Source organism: Trachypithecus francoisi, unplaced genomic scaffold, assembly GCF_009764315.1.
Source record: "Trachypithecus francoisi isolate TF-2019V2 unplaced genomic scaffold, Tfra_2.0 Lachesis_group15, whole genome shotgun sequence".
NCBI classification, from domain to species: Eukaryota; Metazoa; Chordata; class Mammalia; order Primates; family Cercopithecidae; genus Trachypithecus; species Trachypithecus francoisi.
Genome location: NW_022681460.1, coordinates 66113719 through 66134197, shown reverse-complemented (window position 1 = coordinate 66134197; position 20479 = coordinate 66113719). Strand labels below are relative to the sequence as shown.

General features: G+C 41.2%; 1 protein-coding gene across 2 annotated transcripts in view; it reads right to left on the bottom strand.

Moving 5' to 3' along the window:
• PPIL4 (peptidylprolyl isomerase like 4) overlaps positions 1-19780 on the bottom strand; it is a 41947-nt gene extending 22167 nt beyond the window's left edge. The window contains exons 1-8 of one of the 2 annotated variants that reach the window (XM_033235107.1): positions 19621-19780; positions 14600-14667; positions 14448-14512; positions 14046-14163; positions 8449-8591; positions 7513-7609; positions 6259-6375; positions 49-173 (exon numbers count right to left, since the gene is read on the bottom strand). In XM_033235107.1, the coding sequence (XP_033090998.1) occupies positions 49-173; positions 6259-6375; positions 7513-7609; positions 8449-8591; positions 14046-14163; positions 14448-14512; positions 14600-14667; positions 19621-19690 (803 nt within the window). In that variant the 5' untranslated portion in view covers positions 19691-19780. The remainder of the gene's footprint in view (positions 1-48; positions 174-6258; positions 6376-7512; positions 7610-8448; positions 8592-14045; positions 14164-14447; positions 14513-14599; positions 14668-19620) is intronic. The other variant, XM_033235109.1, reaches the window with a different exon arrangement.
• Positions 19781-20479: the final 699 nt, after the last annotated feature.

Sequence of the window (20479 nt, the reverse complement as noted above, 5' to 3'; positions counted from 1 at the left end):
TAATACCTAGTTTTTCCAAATATCTCTTTCACTAATTCTAAGGATTACCTTCTTATTGGCCCAAATCTAGAGAATATTATTTCCAGATCCTCATCTGTGGTCACTGGGTTCAATTTACACACAAACAGTACATTTTCTGGAGGTTTAATATCTGCATCAGGTAGGTCTCCCACCTAAATTATAAACAAACAAAAACATAAATCAATTCCTATTTAGTTTCCATTCTAAATCCTATCCAATCCCACAATGCTGATTTCCTTAAAACATCTGAATTTATATCATAAACTGCAGGCTCTGGAAAAGAAATCCAAAAAGATTTCAAAATTTGAACTACACTGTTCCTATTCTTAACAGTAATATTAACAGTAACAGCTAATATTTAAATAACTCATACTTTGTGTGAACAGTGCTTGGGGCTTCATGTCTATTACGCTAATTCTTAAAACAATCCTGCAATTTCCATTTTAAAGACAAGTAAAGTAGACGGGCATGGTAGCTCACGCCTGTAATCCCAGCACTTTGGGAGGCCAAGGGGGGCAGATACTTGAGGTCAGCAGTTCAAGACCAGCCTGGTCAACATGGTGAAACCCCATCTCTACTAAAAATACAAAAATTAGACGGGCATGGTGGTGTGCACCTGTATTTCCTAACTACTTGGGACACTGAGGCAGTAGAATCGCTTGAACCCAGGAGGCGGAGGTTACAGTGAGCTAATGTCACTTTACCCCAGCCTGGGTGACAGAGCAGGACTCCATCAAATAAATAAATAAAACAAATAAAATAAAGACAAGTAAAGTGAAATTTAAAAGGTTAAACAAGTAACTTGCCCAAGGCCACACAATGGTAAACCACAGAGCTGGGATTTGAACCTAGATTTATCTGGCTTCAAAGCCCAATTTTACCCCTACTTCTTCTTTTTTCAAGTATTTGATATATATTTTTTAAAGGATAAGAATTTATGTTGCCGGGCGCGGTGGCTCAAGCCTGTAATCCCAGCACTTTGGGAGGCCGAGACGGGCGGATCACGAGGTCAGGAGATCGAGACCATCCTGGCTAACACGGTGAAACCCCGTCTCTACTAAAAATACAAAAAAATTAGCGGGCGAGGTGGCGGGCGCCTGTAGTCCCAGCTACTTGGGAGGCTGAGGCAGGAGAATGGCGTGAACCCGGGAGGCGGAGGTTGCAGTGAGCTGAGATCCGGCCACTGCACTCCAGCCTGGGCGGCAGAGCGAGACTCCGTCTCAAAAAAAAAAAAAAAAAAAAAAAAAAAAAAAAAAGAATTTATGTAAAGAACATGTAAGTTATAAAGCATAAAAATAAAAACCACTATGATGCTACCACCTAGCTTAAGAACTAAAATGTCACCTGATCCCATTATCTCTCTGCCTCCTCATCAGAGACAATGAATACCCTGCTTTTTGGTGTTCCTTTTTAGTCATTTCCTTGCATATCATCAGAGTTTTAACATATATGTATGCAACTCTATCACATTTAGATGGGGCAAAACATTCCTTTATACATATATTCAAACACTTTCTCAGATATTATTTCTGACAAGATCACTTATAAAGTGTCTCCTCTTGGATAAACACACTCTTCCCCCCAAAATCTTGAAAATAAAAAACAGTAAGAAGCGACAGAGCCAGTAAAATCTCAATGTTTCTGAAGTATATCAAAAGACAACATTATGTACAATAAGAACTATCACAGCCAGGCATGATAGCTCACACCTGTAATCCCAACACTTTGGGAGGCTGAGGTAGGAGGATCACTTGAAGCCAGGAGTTTGAGACCAGCCCAGGCAACACAGTAAGACCTTGTCTCTATAGTAAATTTAAAAATTAGCCAGGCATGGCAGTGTGAGTAGTCCTAGCTATTCAGGTTGGTGGACTGCTTGGGTCCCAGAGTTTTTGAGGCAGCAGTGAGCTATGATCACACCACTGCACTCCAGCCTAGGAAACAGAGTAAGACCCTACCTCTAAAAAAGAAAAAAGAAAAGAGTATCAAAACACAGAAGGAGAAGAGCAAATTAGTAAAACTCCTCCAAAGCACCTATAATGGCAGAAAGGAAGCACAAATGAGGAAAAAAAAGTTAATGAGTCAAAAAAGAACTTGCTATAGTACTTAGTCAAAGCTAACTTTAAAATACTACTAGGAAATTTAAAACATTCATAAAAGCTATGAGGTTCAAAATTAATTTTACAAAACACTAGCTGAATTATCAGTATATTACAAACAAATACAAATAAAGTAAGAGAAACTGATGTTCTTAGAAAACAGAAGATGAAACATGTTAATAAAATCAAAGGACACAAGATCACCTTTTAGAGTGACTGAAATCCAAAACAATACCATCAGCAAATGCTGGCAAGAATGTGAGGCAAAAGGCACTCTCATTTATTGCTGGTAGGAATGTAAAATGTAAAGCCACTTTAGAAGACAGTTTGGCAGTTTCTTACAAAGCTAAACCATGCAATCTAGCATCTGAACTCCTAGGTATTTACCCAAATGCATTGAAACTTTATGCCTACACAAAAATCTGCACGCAAATGTTTACAGCAGCTTTATTCACAATTGCCAAAACTCGGAAGCAACCAAGGTATCTTTCAATAGGTAAAAAATAAACAAGCTGTGATACATCCATACAATGAAATATTACTTAGCAATTAAAAGAAATGAGCTATCAGCCATGCATGGTGGCTCACGCCTGTGACACTTTGGGAGGCCAAGGCAGGAGGATCACTTGAACCCACGAGTTTGGGATCAGCCTGAGCAACATGGGTAAGACTCCATCTCTACAAAAAAAATTAAAAATTAGCTAGGTGTGGTGGCGTGTGCCTATAGTCCCAGCTACTCAAGAGGCTGAGGCAGGAAAACTGCTCAAGCTCAGAAGTTCAAGATTATAGTGAGCTATGATAGCACTACCGCACTCCAGTCTGGGTGACAGAGTGAGACCTTGTCTCAAAAAAAAAAAAAAAAAAAAAAAAGGAATGAAATCCCAGGCTCGGCAACATAGTGAGACTCTGTCTCTACAAAAAATAAAATTAGCCAGGCATGGTAGAACACACCTGTGGTCCCAGTTACCTGTGAGGCTGAGGTAGGAGGATTACTTGAGCCCGGGAGGTCAGGGTGCAATGAGCCTTTATTGTGCCACTGACAGTGCAACAGAGCCGAGAACCTGTCTCAAATTGAAAAAAAAAAGGGCCGGGCGCAATGGCTCATACCTGTAATCCCAACAATTTGGGAGGCCAAGGCGGGCAGATCATGAGGTCAAGAGATCGAGACCATCCTGGCTAACATGGTGAAACCTCGTCTCTACTAAAAATACAAAAAATTAGCCAGGCGTGGTGGCGCGTGCCTGTAGTCCCAGCTTCTCAGGTGGCTGAGGCAGGAGAATCTCTTAAACCCGGGAGGCGGAGGTTGCAGTGAGCCAAGATCGCACCACTGCACTCCAGACTGGTGACATGAGTGAGACTCCATCTCAAAAAAAATAGGAGGGAAAGAAAAGAAAGGAAAAGAAAAAGGGAAAGAAGAAAGGGAAAGGGAAGGAGAAAGGGAAGAAAGAAAAAATGCACAGTGGAACCTTAAATGCATATTGCTAAGTAAAAGAAGACAGTCTGAAAAGGCTACATACGCTATAATTCCAACTATATGACATCTTGAAAATGCCAAAACTGTATAGACAGTAAAAACATCAGTAGTTGCCAAGAACTGGGTGTTGGGGGTGGGGATGAACAGGTGGAGCCCAGGGGATTTCTTAGCGAAACTACCCTGTGTGATCCTGTAAGGGTAGATATATGCTATCGTACATTTGTCAGTTCCACAGAATGTACAACACAAAGCTTGAATTCTAAGGTAAACCATGGATTTTAGCTAATAATGTATCAATATTGGCTCATCAATTGTTAATAAATGTATCACAATAATGCAAGACTGGGGAAAGAGGGTGGGAGTACATAGAAACTCTCTGTATTTTCTGTTCAATTTTTCTATAATCCTAAAATTGTTATATAAATTGTCTATTTATTAAAAACAAAACCAAAAAAGGAATCCATGAGGCACTGATAATGTAGGAAAATATTCTATAAGATAAATGCAACAGATGATAAGTCATGAGCTGGATTCTAGTCTGGAGGAGGAAACAATTATAAAATATATTGTTAAAACAACTAGCAAAACTGGAATATAAACTGTAATTTCCTTTTTCATTTTCTTTTTTTTTTTTTGAGACAGAGCCCAGGATGTAGTGCAATGGCACGATCTTGGCTCACTGCAAGCTCCGCCTCCTGGGTTCAAGCGATTCTCTTGCCTCAGTCTCCTGAGTATCTGGGATTACAGGTGCGCGCCTCCATGCCCAGCTAATTTTTGCATTTTTAGTAGAGATAGAGTTTCACCATGTTGGTCAGGCTGGTCTCGAACTCCTGACCTCATGATCCACCTGCCTCAGCCTCCCAAAGTGCTGGGATTACAGGCATGAGCCACCGCGCCCAGCCCTATAAACTGTAATTTCTCTCACTTCTAAATTTTCTGATTTTGATAACTACATTGTGAATAAGTACATATTGTTACACACATTGAATACTGTTGCTCTTAGGAAATACACACTGATTAAGAGGTAAAGGGAAATAACAGGCAACCCACTGTCAAATAGGCCAGAAAAAAAATGTCTTTATGTGCTTGTATAATGAGAGAGAGAGAAAAAGAGAGAATCATAAAACAGATGTAGCAGTATGTTAAAAACTGGTGAATGTGGGTAAAAGGTATATAGAAGTTCTATGTACTTTTTTCCATAAATTTGAAATGATCTGAAAACAAAAAGTTTTAAAAAGTACGTTAATGCATTTTCTTCTGGCATAAACTTCCAAAGTGTTGCTGTTGAAAAGTCTGATAACAATCTAAATTCATTTCCTTATAAGTAACTTATTCTTTCTGCCCAGTTGCTCAACGTATCTTTCAAGTGTAGTAATTCTCTTAGAATTTGTCTTGGTGTTGGGTGTTCAGGGTCAATACTGTGAGATACACAGTGTGCTCATTTAAATGTGTATTTTCAATTAATTTTTTAAATTTCAGCAAAGTTTTCTTGAACTATATAGCCTTTACTATTTGTTCATTTAGACAGCTGATGGTAATATAAGCTTAAGCCGGGCCAACATAGGGAGATCCTGTCTCTACAAAAAATGTTTAAATTAGCAGGGCATGGTGGTGTGCAACTGTGGTCTCAGCAACTCAGGAGGTTGAGGCAGGGGCATTGCTTGAGCTGAGGAGTTGGAGGCTGCAGCCGGCTATGATCATACACCACTGTACTCCAGCCTGAGCAACAGAGTGAGACCTTATCTCTATAAAATAATAATTAAATAAATGTTAAAACAGACTACAAATCTGAAAGTTCTATTATATAAAACAGTAACTTTGTTATCCATTCATTCAAATATTTATTATTTATGATACGACAGGTATGCCTATTCTACAAAAACAAGAAATAGGCCGGGCCCAATGGTTCAAGCCTGTAATCCCAGCACTCTGGGAGGCTGAAGCAGGTGGATCACGAGGTCAGGGGATCGAGACCATCCTGGCTAACACAGTGAAACTCCGTCTCTACTAAAAATACAAAAAAATTAGCCGGGCATGGTGGTGGGTGTCTGTAGTCCCAGCTACTTAGGAGGCTGAGGCAGGAGAATGGCATGAACCCAGGAGGTGGAGCTTGCAGTGAGTCGAGATGATGCCACTGCCCTCCAGCCTGGGCGACAAAGCAAGATTCCGTCTCAAAAAAAAAAAAAAAGAAACGGAAAATAACACCAAGTAGGTCAATTAATCATCTACTGAATTATTATTCCCCAAATGACTTCACATTGTTAGTAATACAGAGAAACAGTATATTTTAGAGCGCTCAGTGTCTACCTATTATTTTGCCCTACAACTAGCATTCTGTTTAATCTTGAGTGGTACAATGAAGAACTATTCTTTAATATACATAAAATTCAGCCCACTCTTTAAAAATGAGATGAATATTAAACAACTGAAATTCAATTAATAAGTCAGAGATCCATTTTCCACTGTTTAAAAAGGAACTTAGCACTATATTGACAGTAGAGGCAAATTTATTTTCACATGTATTATTATGCCGTATCAAATTTAAACTAGAAAAAAATCATAACTCAATTTTTAGTACTTTAAGACCACCGAAGAGCCAGAAATAAATACTCAATAAGTATTATTAGATATATTACAGAACAATTTGAACAAAGATAATTATCTTACCATCTCTAAAAGTATAGCCTGAGTTTTAGCCTCTTTTTCTGCCTTTATTTCTTCTACTTCCTCAGCTGATCTTCCTTTGAAATCATCAATTTCTTCATCTGCTCCTATTCGACCACTCTGTAAGACAGAAGTTACTGACGTATATATTTCAAGAATAAAAAAAATCTGAGAAACATAGAAGACATACTTTATTCTTAGGTATATCAAACATGCTAAAACAGTAACTGATCAAGGTTGCAGGGGGCTACAATCACACCATCGCACTCCAGCTGGGTGACAGAGTGAGATCCTGTCTCTAAAAAAAACTTTAAAATAATTAACTGAACAGCAACTGAGACAAACTTATGAACCTTCAAAAATTGATTTATATCAATTCTAAAATATAAGCCAAAGTGGGCTTCTGTTAAAATCAAAATAGGCCAGGCATGGTGGCTCATGCCTGTAATCCCAGCACTTTGGGAGGCCGAGGCGGTTGGATCACTTGAGGTCAGGAGTTCGAGACCAGCCTGGCCAACACAGTGAAACCTTGTCTCTACTAAAAATACAAAAATTAGCCAGGCATGGTGGCATGCGCCTATAATCCCAGTAACTCAAGAGGCTGAGGCACGAGAATTGCTGGAACAAGGAAGGAAGAGGCTGCAATGAGCTGAGATGCCACCACACACTCCAGCCTGGGCGACAGAGCGAGACTCCATCTCAAAAAAATAAATAAATACAAATAAATACTTATATGGACACTATTTATTTTCCAATTCTAACTGCTGAATGAAGAGAAATGATTTCAGAATTAATCACCAATCCCAACCATAAAGACAAATTCAGCTTTGAGGAAGCCACATAAACCTTAAAACATATGGGGGAAAAGTCTGTGCTGTTTCACAGAAATTTCTGGGTTCTAGCCTGGCTCCAGAGTATCCCCAGTTGAAAAGTTACCTCATAAGATAATAGTTTAATTTGGCCTCGAAAACTCCTAGAGTTAGATGATAAGAAAAACACTTTCCCAAGTTGTTCATGTAAGCTTCTAGAGCTAAGGTTGTCTCAGTAGAAAAGAAACTGAAGAAAGGAAATTAGGGAAATGAGAAGACAGCTGGAAAAATGAGTATCTCTGTGGAAAAGAAAAAGAACTCAACTTGTTCTAATACAATTAGGCAAGATAATAATTCTGAAAAAATTAATAGATGAAAAAGATAAATCCATACAAATGTACATACATTAATATGAATGTACATTTAATCACAAGAGGGCTTTACTTACATCTAATTGTTCCCTTGTAGGTTCTGGAGATCGATCAGGGATTAATAAGTCAGGAGGGTCATCAAATGGATCATCTAAAATCACTGTATGGTTTATCCTTACAAAATAAATCCAAATAAAATGTTATATTTAAGTTATTTCAGAATCCATAATTTATTTTAATAGATTACAACAAATTATTTGATTATCTCTAAGGCCAAAAAAAACCCATATTGCACATGGATATTACTAACCTAGATATACTTTCACAGTGAGTGTTGCTGTTTTACATTGAGTGATACCATATTTATTACCCTGCATTACTTTAAGATGTAAACTAATATAACTGTCTAAATCTTAGTATTTTTGCCCTATTTCTCAATTAAGAAATTAAATTAAAGCACTAATAATTCCTCCAGCTAGGTACAGAGGCTCACGCCTGTAATCCCAGCACTTTGGGAGGCCGAGGTGGGTGGATCACGAGGTCAGGAGATCAAGACCATCCTGGCTAACACAGTGAAACCCCATCTCTACTAAAAATACAAAAAATTAGCTGTGCATGGTGGCGGATGCCTGTAGTCCTAGCTACTCAGGAGGCTGAGGCAGGAGAATGGTGTGAACCTGGGAGGCAGAGCTTGCAGTGAGTCAAGATCATGCCACTGCACTCCAGCCTGGGTGACAAGAGGGGGACTCCATCTCAAAAAATAAATAAATAAATAAATAAAAATAAGTAATTCCTCCAAACATAATTATAAATAAATAATTAGTACAAGTATAAAAGTACAGAAGGTCCTTTTTATTATAAAGATTCTTACAGTCTTATATTAATTCAACTTTTGGGATTAGAATTATCCACAAACCAATCCTATGCATACCGTTCCTATCCGTACCACTACGTGTCAAACATCTCAATATTAAAACATTCTAGTACATTCAGATAGTAAATTGTAACCACACCTGATATCCTGATATGGTACAAAGTCCTTGTCAACAAAGGTCTCATTAATTTTCTTAATTATGTCCATGCCTTCTGTCACCTCACCAAACACTGTATGGACACCATCAAGGTAATCTAGATTTTCTCCTGTAGTGATAAGAAACTATACAGAAGGACACATAATAAATACCATAAAAATAATACATAACTCAAACTGAAATCAGTTAGAGACTGACAAAAAAATACACAAAAGTTAAGAGTCCACATTTACTGCACCAATTCTTAGACACTTGTTACTAGAACTAAGTAAAAAGTACAAAGCTTATACTGGCATACCTCATCTTATTGCGCTTTGCAGATACTGCATTTTTTACAATTAAGGATTTCTGGCAACCGTGTATTAAGTCTACTGGTGCCATTTTCCCAACAGCATATGCTCACTTCATGTTTCTGGCTCATGTTTTGGTAATTCTCACAAGATTTCAAACTTTTTCATTACTATTATATCTGTTATTACGATCTGTAATCTTTGATCTTACTACTGTAATTGTTTTGGGGCACCACAAACTGTGCCCATATAAGATGGTGAACTTAATCCATAAATGTTGTATGTGTTCTGACTAATCCAAAAACCAGCCATTTCCATCTTTCTCCCTCTCAGTGCTCCTATTCCCCGAGACACAACAATATTGAAATTAGGCCAATTAACTCTATACATGTTCAAGTAAAAGGAAGAGTGGCACATCTCTCACTTTAAATCAAAAGCTAAAAAGGACTAAGCATAGTGAGAAAGGCATGTTGAAAGCCAAGATAAGCCGAAAGCTAGGCCTCTTGTAACAAACAATAGCTGAGTTGTAAATGCAAAGGAAAAGTTCTTGAAGAAAATTAGAAGTGCTATTCCATGAATGATAAGAAAATGAAACAGGCTAAATGATGATATGAAGAAAAGTTTTAATAATCTACATAAGTCAAACCAGCCACAACGATCCCCTAAGCTAAAGTCTAATTTCAAACAAGCCCTAACTTTCTTCAATTCTATAAAGGCTGAGAGAGGGAGGCAGCTGCAGAAGAAAGTCTGAAGCTAGCAGAGGTTAGTTCATGAAGTTTAAGGAAAGAGGTCAGGTGCAGTGGATTATTCCGTCTCAAAAAAAAAAAAAAAAAAAAGAGAAGTTTAAGGAAAGAAGCTGTCTCCATAATTTAAAAGTGCAAGGTGATGCGGCAAGTGCTGACACAGAAGCTACAGCAAGTGGCCAGGTGCAGTGGTTCATGCCTGTAATCCCAGCACTTTGGGAGGCCGAGGCAGGTGGATCACAAGGTCAGGAGTTCAAGACCAGCCTGACCAACATGTTGAAACTCCGCCTCTACTAAAAACGCAAAAGTTAGCCAGGCACGGTGGTGTGCACCTGTAATCCCAGCTACTCAGGAGGCTGAGGGAGGAGAATTGCTTGAACCTGGGAGGCGATGGTTGCAGAGAGTCAAGATCACGCCACTGCAATCCAGCCTGGGTGACAGAGTGAGACCCTGTCACAAAAAATAAAAATAAAAAAAGAAGCTGCAGCATGCAGCAAGTTATCTGGAAGATCTAGCTAAGATCACTGATGAAGATGACTACATGAAATAACAAATTTTCCATGTAGATGAAACAGCCTTATATTGGAAGATGATGCCACTTAGGACTTTCATAGCTACAGAGGAAAAGTCAACACCTAGCTTCAAAGGACAAGCTGACTCTTCTGTTACAGGCTAGTGACTTTAAGTTGAAACCAATGGGCCGGGCGCGGTGGCTCAAGCCTGTAATCCCAGCACTTTGGGAGGCCGAGACGGGCGGATCATGAGGTCAGGAGATCGAGACCATCCTGGCTAACGCAGTGAAACCCCGTCTCTACTAAAAATACAAAAACTAGCCGGGCGAGGTGGCTGGCGCCTGTAGTCCCAGCTACTCGGGAGGCTGAGGCAGAAGAATGGCGTAAACCCGGGAGGCGGAGCTTGCAGTGAGCTGAGATCCGGCCACTGCACTCCACCCTGGGCGACAGAGCCAGACTCCGTCTCAAAAAAAAAAAAAGAAACCAATGCTCGTTGACTATATCAAAAATCCTGGGGCCCTTAACAATGATGCTAAATCTATTCTGCCTGTGCTCTAGAAATGAAACAACAAAGCTTGGATGACAGCACATCTGTTTACAGCAGGTTTTATCAAATATTTTAAGATCACTGTTGAGACCTGCTGCTCAGAACAAAGATCCTTTTTAATATTACTGCACTTTTAATAAGAAATCCTTTTAAAATGTTACTGCTCATTGACAATACTCTGGGTCACCCAGGAGCTCTGATGGATATGACGTACAAAAGGAAATTAATATTGTTTTCAGCTGTGCACAGTGGCTCACACCTGTAAACCCAGCACTTTGGGAGGCTGACACAGGCGGACCACTTGAGGCCAGCAGTTCAAGACCAGCCTGGCCCACATGGTCAACATGGTGAAAACCCATCTCTATTATAAATATAAAAAATTAGCCAGGCATGGTGGTACATGCCTATAATCCCAACTATTCAGGAGGCTGAGGCAAGAGAATTGTTTGAACCAGGGAGGCAGAGGTTGCAGTGAGGTAAGACTGCACCACTGTACTCCAGCCTGGGTGACAGAGTGAGACTGTCTCAAAAAATAAAAATTCTGCTTTCATGCCTGCTAATATAACAGTCCTTAAGGAGCCAGGATCAAAGAGTAATTTCAACTTTCAAGTATTATTATTTAAGAAATACAGCCTGGCATGTGGCGTGTACCTATAGTCCCAGCTACTCAGGAGGCTGAGGCAGAAGGATCACTTGAGCAATGTAGTGAGGCCCCATCTCTAAAAATAAAAATAAAAATAAAAAAACACATTTTGTAAGGCTATAGCTGCCATAGATGGTGATTCCTCTGATGGATATGGGCAAGTAGATTGAAAACCTTCTGAAAAAGATTCACCATTCTCGGTGTCATTAAGAACATTCGTGATTTGTGGAAGGAGGTCAAAATACCAATATTAACAGAAGTTGAGAAGAAGTTGATTCCAACCCTCATGGATGACTTTGAGTGGCTCAAGACTTCAGTGAAGGAAGTAACTGCAAATGTGGTAGAAATTGCAAGAGAATGAGAATTAGAAGTAGAGCCTGAAGATGGGACTGAATGCTGCAATCTCATGATGAAACCCAATCAGATATGGAGCTGCTTCTTAAGGATAAGCAAACAGAGTGGTTTTTTTCCCTTTTTTTCTTTCTTTGAGACAGACTTGCCGCATTGCTCAGGCTGGAGTGCAGTGGTGCGATGTCGGCTCACTGCAACCCACGCCTCCCAGGTTCAAGCAATTCTCCTGTCTCAGCCTCCCAAGTAGCTGGGACTACTGGCACCTGCCACCACACCCAGCTAATTTTTGTATTTTCAGTAGAGACGGAGTTTCACTATATTGGTAAGGCTGGTCTCAAACTCCTGACCTCAGGTGATGTGCCGGCTTCAGCCTCCCAAAGTGCTGGGATTACAGGCCTAAGCCACCACACCCAGTCAAGTGATTTACTGAGATGGAATCTTCTCCTGGTGAAGATGCTATGATCATTGTTGAAACGACAACAAAAGATTTAGGATATTACATAAACTTGGCTGATACAGTAGTAGCAGGGTTTGAGAGGATTGACTTCAATCTTAAAAGAATTCTACTAAATGCTATCAAACAGCATTGTATGATACACAGAAATGTTTCATGAAAGGAAGAGTCCATCAACATGGCAAACTTCTGTGTCTTATTTATTTATTTGCAAGACAAGGTCTCACTGTCACCCAAGCTGGAGTGCAGTGGTGCAATCACAGCTCATAGCACCCTTGACCTCCCGGGCTCAAGTGATCCTCCCACCTTAGCTTCCCAAGAAGCAGGAACTACAGCTATATACCACTATGCCCAGTTAATTTTTGTATTTTTTTGGGGAGATGAGGTTTTCACCATGTTTCCTAGACTGGTCTCGAAATCCTGAGCTCAACTGATCTGCCTGCCTTGCCCCTGCAAAGTACTGGGATTACAGATGTATGCCACCGTGCCAGTCAGTTGTCTTATTTTAAGAAGCTGTCACAGTCACACCAACCTTCAGCAATCACCACCCTGATTAGTCAACAGCCATCAATATCAAAGCAAGACCCTTCACCAGTGAAAAGATCATGAGTTACTGAAGACTCACATGATCAGAAGTATTTTTTAGTAATAAAGTACTTTTTGGTTGGCCACGGTGGCTCACACCTGTAATCCCAGCATTTTGGGAAGCCGAGGCAGGTGGATCATCCGGGGTCAGGAGTTTGAGACCAGCCTAGCCAACGTGGCAAAACCCCATCTCTACTAAAAATACAAAAAGTACCTGGGCGTGGTGGCAGGCACCTGTAATCCCAGCTACTAGGGAGGCTGAGGCAGGAGAATTGCTTGAACCTGAGAGGCGGAGGTTGCAGTGAGCCGAGATGGCGCCACTGCACTCCAGCCTTGCTGACAGAGCGAGACTCTGTCTCAAAATAAATAAATAAAATAAAATACTTGGACAAGTCGTAACTCAAATTCATGTGCATATAGTAGAAAATAAAAGTACCTACTCTAACAGGGTTGTTGGGAGAATTAAACAAGGCAATGAATAGAAGGTACTCTACATAATATTTTTAAAAAGTAAGAAATACTGAAAAATAGCCGGGTGCGGTGGCTCACGCCTGTGATCCCAGCACTTTGGGAGGCCAAGGCGAGTGGACTATGAGGTTAAGTGATTGAGATCATCGTGGCTAATATGGTGAAATCCCGCCTCTACTAAATACAAAAATTAGCCAGGTGTTGTGGCAGGCGCATGTAATCCCAGCTACTCGGGAGGCCAAGGCAGGAGAATTGCTTGAACCCGGGAGGCAGAGGTTGCAGTGAGCTGAGATCGTGCCATCACACTCCAGCATGGGCGACAGAGTGAGACTCCATCTCATAAAATAAATAAATAAATAAATAAATAAAATAAAAAGAAATACTGAAAAACGAGCCACAAATGTGGACAGTGATAATCATGGACGGTGGAGGTGTAGGTAATGTTTTTCTTTGTACTTTTCTGCATTTTCTCAATTCTTCACAATGGGAATGCTTTATATTTAAAAGAATAATATTTTTTTAAGGCCGGGCGCGGTGGCTCAAGCCTGTAATCCCAGCACTTTGGGAGGCCGAGACGGGCGGATCACGAGGTCAGGAGATCGAGACCATCCTGGCTAACACTGTGAAACCCCGTCTCTACTAAAAAATACAAAAAAACTAGCCGGGCGAGGTGGCGGGCGCCTGTAGTCCCAGCTACTGCGGAGGCTAAGGCAGGAGAATGGCGTGAACCCTGGAGGCGGAGCTTGCAGTGAGCTGAGATCCAGCCACTGCACTCCAGCCTGGGTGGCAGAGCGAGACTCCGTCTCAACAACAACAAAAAAAAAGAATAATATTTTTTTAATATAGAAAAAGTGCATTTTTTTCCTTAACAAATATTTCTGACTGAAACCCTCTAAGTCTTACTGGATAGTTTAAAAAATAACTCTGTGGGCTCCTTCCAGTCCTTCACTTCTACGCAAACCTCATATTCTTACTCATTTCCTAACCTGAGATCCATGTTGATCACTGCCATTATTCACCATGGACACTGTGCCTTTCTTCTTGTGCTTAATTCTTGGGACTTTTTCTGCCTCAAAAAAGCTTGCTTGATCACCATACAGTTGGCTGAAAAAACATACAAGGTTATAAAATGTAAGTACTCTCAAAATGAAATACAGAAGTACTAGTAACACACAGGGTTACCAATTACTTCTTTACAGAAATGCCAACAGGATTCAAAATATTACTTTTTTTCTAGACATTTAGGGAACTTGGGGGAAAAATCTAAATTTAAACCATATTTTAAAATGCAGATTGAAGCATAAGCAATTATATTTTTCCTCATTTAAGAACAAAAGAATTTGTTCTGCCCTTCCAGAGGTAATAAATAAATAAATAAAACAACTTACCCAAAAATAGACTCTCCTCCACGGCCAGTCCCTGTAGGATCGCCAGTTTGTATGATAAAATCCCTCTGTAATATGTAGGATTCTTTGTTAATTCACAGAGTTTGTTAGATAGTTCCAATAACAAAGGAAAAGACTAATATCTACCAACTCACCTGTACATTGTGAATAAGGCAATAATTGTAATATTTTATTTTGCACAATTTCAAGAAATTCAAGCAGGCTGAAAGAAAAGTAAATACCAAATTTATCACAGTAATCCTCAAATACATTTTTAAATAAGTAAAACCACAGTAAAATGTAATTTCTAAATTACCATTAAAAGAAAACAAAAGTCAAACATCCAAAGCTATAAAAAAGGGCAGTAGGCCGGGCGCCGTGGCTCACACCTGCAATCCCAGCACTTTGGGAGGCCGAGGTGGGTGGACCACTTGAGTTCAGGAGTCTAAGACCAGCCTGGCCAATATGGTGAAACCCTATCTCAACTAAAAATACCAAAAAAATTAGCCAGGCATGGTGGTGGGCACTTATAATCCCAGCTACTAGGGAAGCTGAGGCAGGAGAATCACTTGAACCCAGGAGTTGGAGGTTGCAGTGAGCCAAGATCACACCACTGCACTCCGGCCTGGGCAACAGAGTGAGACTCCGTCTCAAAATAAAATGAAATAAAAGGGCAATACGTCTAGGGGGAAAAAAAAACATTTTTAATTACCTTTTTCTTTCTTTTATAGGACTTTTGGGGCACCTGGGCTAATACAGAAAACTGACACTTATCTGTGATAAGCAATAATTTACTGATGGATTGATTTTATTACGAGAAAAAAGAACACTTAAAGAGCATATTGTAATAGGAAAGGATCTAGCAAAATATATAAAAATGGATACAGATTATATCAATTAGGAAAAAGTCAAACATCCCAGGTCATTTCTTTAATAATAAACAGCCCTTTATAAAAATCCATACACTTGGCCGGGCGCGGTGGCTCAAGCCTGTAATTCCAGCACTTTGGGAGGCCGAGACGGGCGGATCACGAGGTCAGGAGATCGAGACCATCCTGGCTAACACGGTGAAACCCCGTCTCTATTAAAAAATACAAAAAAACTAGCCGGGCGAGGTGGCGGGCGCCTGTAGTCCCAGCTACTCGGGAGGCTGAGGCAGGAGAATGGCGTGAACCCGGGAGGCGGAGCTTGCAGTGAGCTGAGATCCGGCCACTGCACTCCAGCCTGGGCGGCAGAGCCAGACTCCGTCTCAAAAAAAAAAAAAAAAAAAATCCATACACTTATGAACAATCTTTCTCATATAAATTAATCTGCTTATCCAATAAACATTTACTGAGTACCTTCTAGATGCCTGACACTGCCACCACAAATGCCATTAAACTGTGGTCCCTGCTCTCAAAAAGTTCACAGTCTAGTCATGGAAAGACACATTAACAAGTTCTTAAGGCACTAAGTTAGAAAGCAGGCAGACTTTTGTAAGATGTATGAGGCAATTCCTGCCCTCAAAAAGCTTACATTAAATTAGGGTCCTTACATCTGAACACAAGTAGTTACATACTGGGCATATCTAATTAATAACATGTGTGCCACTTACATAGTAAAATGGTTAAAAGTAGTTTTAAAAATTCCACAAAAGTTCAAAAGATTGTTTCTGGCTAGGGAAATTAGAAAACCTCAGGGAAGGTTAAGGCAAGCATTAAAAGAACTGGACTAGCAGAGAGTGAAGGGTGAGCATTTTAGGTTTGGAAGACTATGAAAAGGTCTGGAAATGGAAATTTAAATGTTTTAGGGGAGGTCCAAAAGACCAAAGTTCTGTAATAGTCTGGTATTACAGAGTAATACAGGATTAACAGACTGGAGTGATAAGATGGGGCTGAGCTGTTCAAGAGTGCTGAATATCAGTCTTGCAGTTGTTTTTCTTGAATATATTTCTGGGCTTCCTGTTTAACATATAGGAGTGGTCCTTTTACTAGAAAACAAAAATAATGGATTTAGGCAATGATCATCAATGGCTGCCAAAATCTTTAGGTCTTTCATCAAAATCTGATGGGAACAATTTACAAGGGCAACAAGGCCTTAACCCACTGATCAATTTTAACATCACAGAAAGAGTCAACCAGATATCAAGTGCCTCCTGAATGTGATGCAGCTGAAAGAACACACTATCTCATGTGAAATATTCTTGCCAAAAACCTTAAACTGGAATCTAACCAAGGCTCTGAAGCTAAAGAACAATTTATAGGAAACAGAGGGGACACAGGAATATGTTAACGCACCCAGTAAATAATCAGTCAAACCCAAAACAAGAGAAATTCTACAAGACAAAGCACCCAGATTTATTCTCATATTTTTTTCAAGAAAAAAAAAAGGGGAGAACCAATAGATTAAACATATATGCGACATTTTAACCAATATATGGACTTTGGGTCCTAATTTAAATTTTTTTAAAGTTTATGAGTTTAAATGATACTAAAAACTTATTGCTAGTTTTTTCAAAGTGTGATGAGATTTGTGGTTCTGTTTTTTTATCCTTTTTTTTACAACTTTTTCTCTTTTTTTTAGTATTTTTCCCTTTTCCCTGTCAAATTTTTTTTTCTTTTTTTAACCTGTCACTTATGTGGTACTTAAGCTCATAGTTCCATTTTTTTGTTTTTTTAAAGAGACCTTACATTTTAGAAATACGTACTGAAGTAATTACAGATTAAACAGATGCACTGGAAGTGGGTGTATTATAAATGAAGAAAGATTTGCTATGTGTTCACAGCTGTTAAACAAAGCTGGTCATGTGGACATGAGAGTCCATTTACATGATTCTCTCTACATCTGTGTTTTAAATTTTCTATAATAATAAGTTAAAAAAGAAAAGGAAGAAAGAATGGAAGGAAGGTAGGTAAGTCTGGATATGTTGATCATAGATTGATAAGTGAGTATAAATATAGCAGGTACACACGTAAGCAGATCTCCAGTCATATGCTTACAAATATGTACAGGGGGTGGACTTATGTTTTGGTGTTACGCGCTTATCTTTGCAGAACCACTGCTTGTTAATTGGGTGGGGTAGCTCTATCCCCCGCCTTTATTTCCTCACAGCTCTGGGGAAAGAGGCCCATTCATTTTGCCAGGTGCTGTTCTACATGGACAGAGCGTCAAAGGAACTCAAAGAAAAGCAAAATCAATGGATAAAAAACAAAATTCCCTAAATATTATTTGAAACACTGGATTCAACCACCCTTAAAACTAAGCTTACCCCAGTATTATGAGGCAACCAATTATTTTCTTTGTTTAAGCCAGTTTGAGTTGGGTTTCTGTCACTTGGACAAAGGGTCCTAACTAATACAATACATTTATATCCATTAGTCATTATAATGAACCCCTAGTGTGTGCCCTAAAAGTAGCAGACATTGTACTAGGTACTCAGGATATAGAGATGATAATTATGGTATAGTTTCTGCTCTCAGTGGAGTTTACATTCTTGAGAGAGGACACGACTTGTAAACAACTCCAGGATAATAGGTAAATGTTAAAATAAAACGTGTCATGTGGTTTATAAAAGACCTAAGACAGAGCAGAGGAAACCTCAGGTAACTCTGCTTAGAAAGGAGGGAGAGCGGCCGGACGCGGTGGCTCAAGTCTGTAATCCCAGCACTTTGGGAGGCCGAGACGGGCGGATCACGAGGTCAGGAGATCGAGTCCATCCTGGCTAACACGGTGAAACCCCGTCTCTACTAAAAAATACAAAAAACTAGCCGGGCGTGGTGGCGGGCGCCTGTAGTCCCAGCTACGTGGGAGGCTGAGGCAGGAGAATGGCGTGAACCCAGGAGGCGGAGCTTGCAGTGAGCTGAGATCCGGCCACTGCACTCCAGCCTGGGCGACAGAGCGAGACTCTGTCTCAAAAAAAAAAAAAAAAAAAAAGAAAGGAGGGAGAGCTTCAAAGAAGAGATGACGCTTGATCTGAGATTTAGATAAAAAGCAGTAAGTTTGCCAGAAGGACAAGAGTGGAGAGGAATACTGGTTAGAAGGAACAGCAAAAGATTGGTAAAAATGGTACCGGAGAGTTTGCAGTGTTTCTACCAGGTGGAGAAGAGGGAGGAATAACTGCATGCGGTGGAAAGTGGAGCACAGCAGGAGGTAGTTATTGTACAATATTGCGACTTATTTCACCTTCTTTGATAGGTTCTGCATTCCATGTGAATAGGACCCTGTTTGTAACTAATCTCTTCTAGTGTAAGTTTCTTCCTGATTCTGATACTTTCTCCACACTACTGCCTATTATCTTCTCAAAACAAGTATGCCATGCCTCAATACTGCTTTTAAAGTCTTCAAGGACTCTGATCATCAGTAGGGCACTCAAGACTATTCACGACCTGACCTAAGCGTATCCGACCACACTCGAGTTTACCGTTCCACGACTCATACCAGTCCTTCCAGCCACACCAAACTACTTGCCGTTTCCAGAAAATTCCAAACAAAGAGTCCAAGCTAAGAAAACCCTCATTCCCATTCATCTTTGAAAGGACTAGTTCAAGTGTTCTATAGAAGCTTTGCTTCTTCCCACCCCCACCAAAGAAGACGCCCTCCTCTGGTTTCCATGGCAACTTATACATTCTTCTACCATAACACATATAAAACTAAAATGGGTTCCTGTGTCTATTTCCCCCGATGGAAAATCAGACCCTCAGGGGCAAGAAGTCAAGCCCAGGACTTAGCCCAGTGCCTCGAAGGCTCAGTCCACACTCCAGACAACCTCTTCCTCCTCCACCCAGGTGTGATGCCCACATTCGCTGCTTCAATCACACCCTAACTGCCTTCATCAAGATTTAACCGATTACACACCAAGCAACGTTGCTGTGTTCCTCTCACGAGTAAACACAATAAAGGCACAAAAGCTACGGGTATTGTATGTGCAGCTCAAATCACACACACACGCCCCAAAGGCAAGCACCTTCCACCGGACTGGCCAGCAAAAGAGAGGGGAGAAGGGCTGCCAAGGCTCAAACAATTCTCGTCACAAAAACTTTTCTAGCCAAGGCCGGTTAATAAAATAGCCCAGTCGTGGGCACCAGCAGCCCAGAAGCTCGAGTTCCAGTCAATCTCTGCCCTGGACTGCGCAGAGAAAGGAAAGTAGGGGGACAAGCTCGGGGGCCCCGGCGACAGATGAGTAGGGCTCAAGCCTCACCACGCGGCCGCTCCTCGGTGTACAAGTCGATGACGACGTCGCCCAAAGTGGTCTCTAGCAGAACCGCCATGGCGCCCGCTCCTCCTCTGCTACAAACCCCGGGGGGGCTGACAGGCGCAGGCTGTCCGCGTCTTCTACGCCACACGTCACCCTCTGCGCGACCCTTCTTGCGTCATCTCGCCGGCGCCGCTCCCGCTTCCGGGCAGCTCCTTCCGGCCGGTGTGTGGGCGCCAGGCCGCCCAGCTGACTTAAAGTCCTGGTTGGTCCCGCCCCCGGCGCGGCGGTTTTGAAAACCCTGGTCCGCCCTTGGCTTTTTTTACGGAAGCCTGTCCCTCAGAACGGTCTCAGTGTAGTGTTTTGTGCCCCGTTTGTGTCCGTCTCGAGAGCAGAGCGGCTCTCCGAGCGGCCCTTTTATCCACCAGGGGGCGCCCGCGGTGGGGTCTTCTCTCCACATATTTGGGCGGACTCCTCCGGGTTTCCTCGTCAGTCTCCTTTTCGCAAAACAACTTTTGGCCTCTACTAGGAGTTTCAGATTCTAAGAACTGACATTTTGTTTTGTTTTCTGTTTTGAGAGAGGGTCTCGCTCTGTCGCCCAGGCTGGAGTGCTGTGGCGCGATCTCGTTTCACTGCAACGTCCACGTCCCGGGCTCCAGCGATTCTCCTGTCTCCAGCCTCCCAAGTGACCACAGGCGCGCGCCACCACGCCCGGCTAATTTTGTTCTTTTATTTTGTAGAGATGGCGGTGGGGGGAGGTGGTTTCACTATGTTGCTCAGGCTGGCCTCGAACTTCTGAGCTCAAGAATGCGAACTCTTCCCGCCTTGGCCTCCGGAAGTGCTGGGATTACTGGCGTTAGCCACT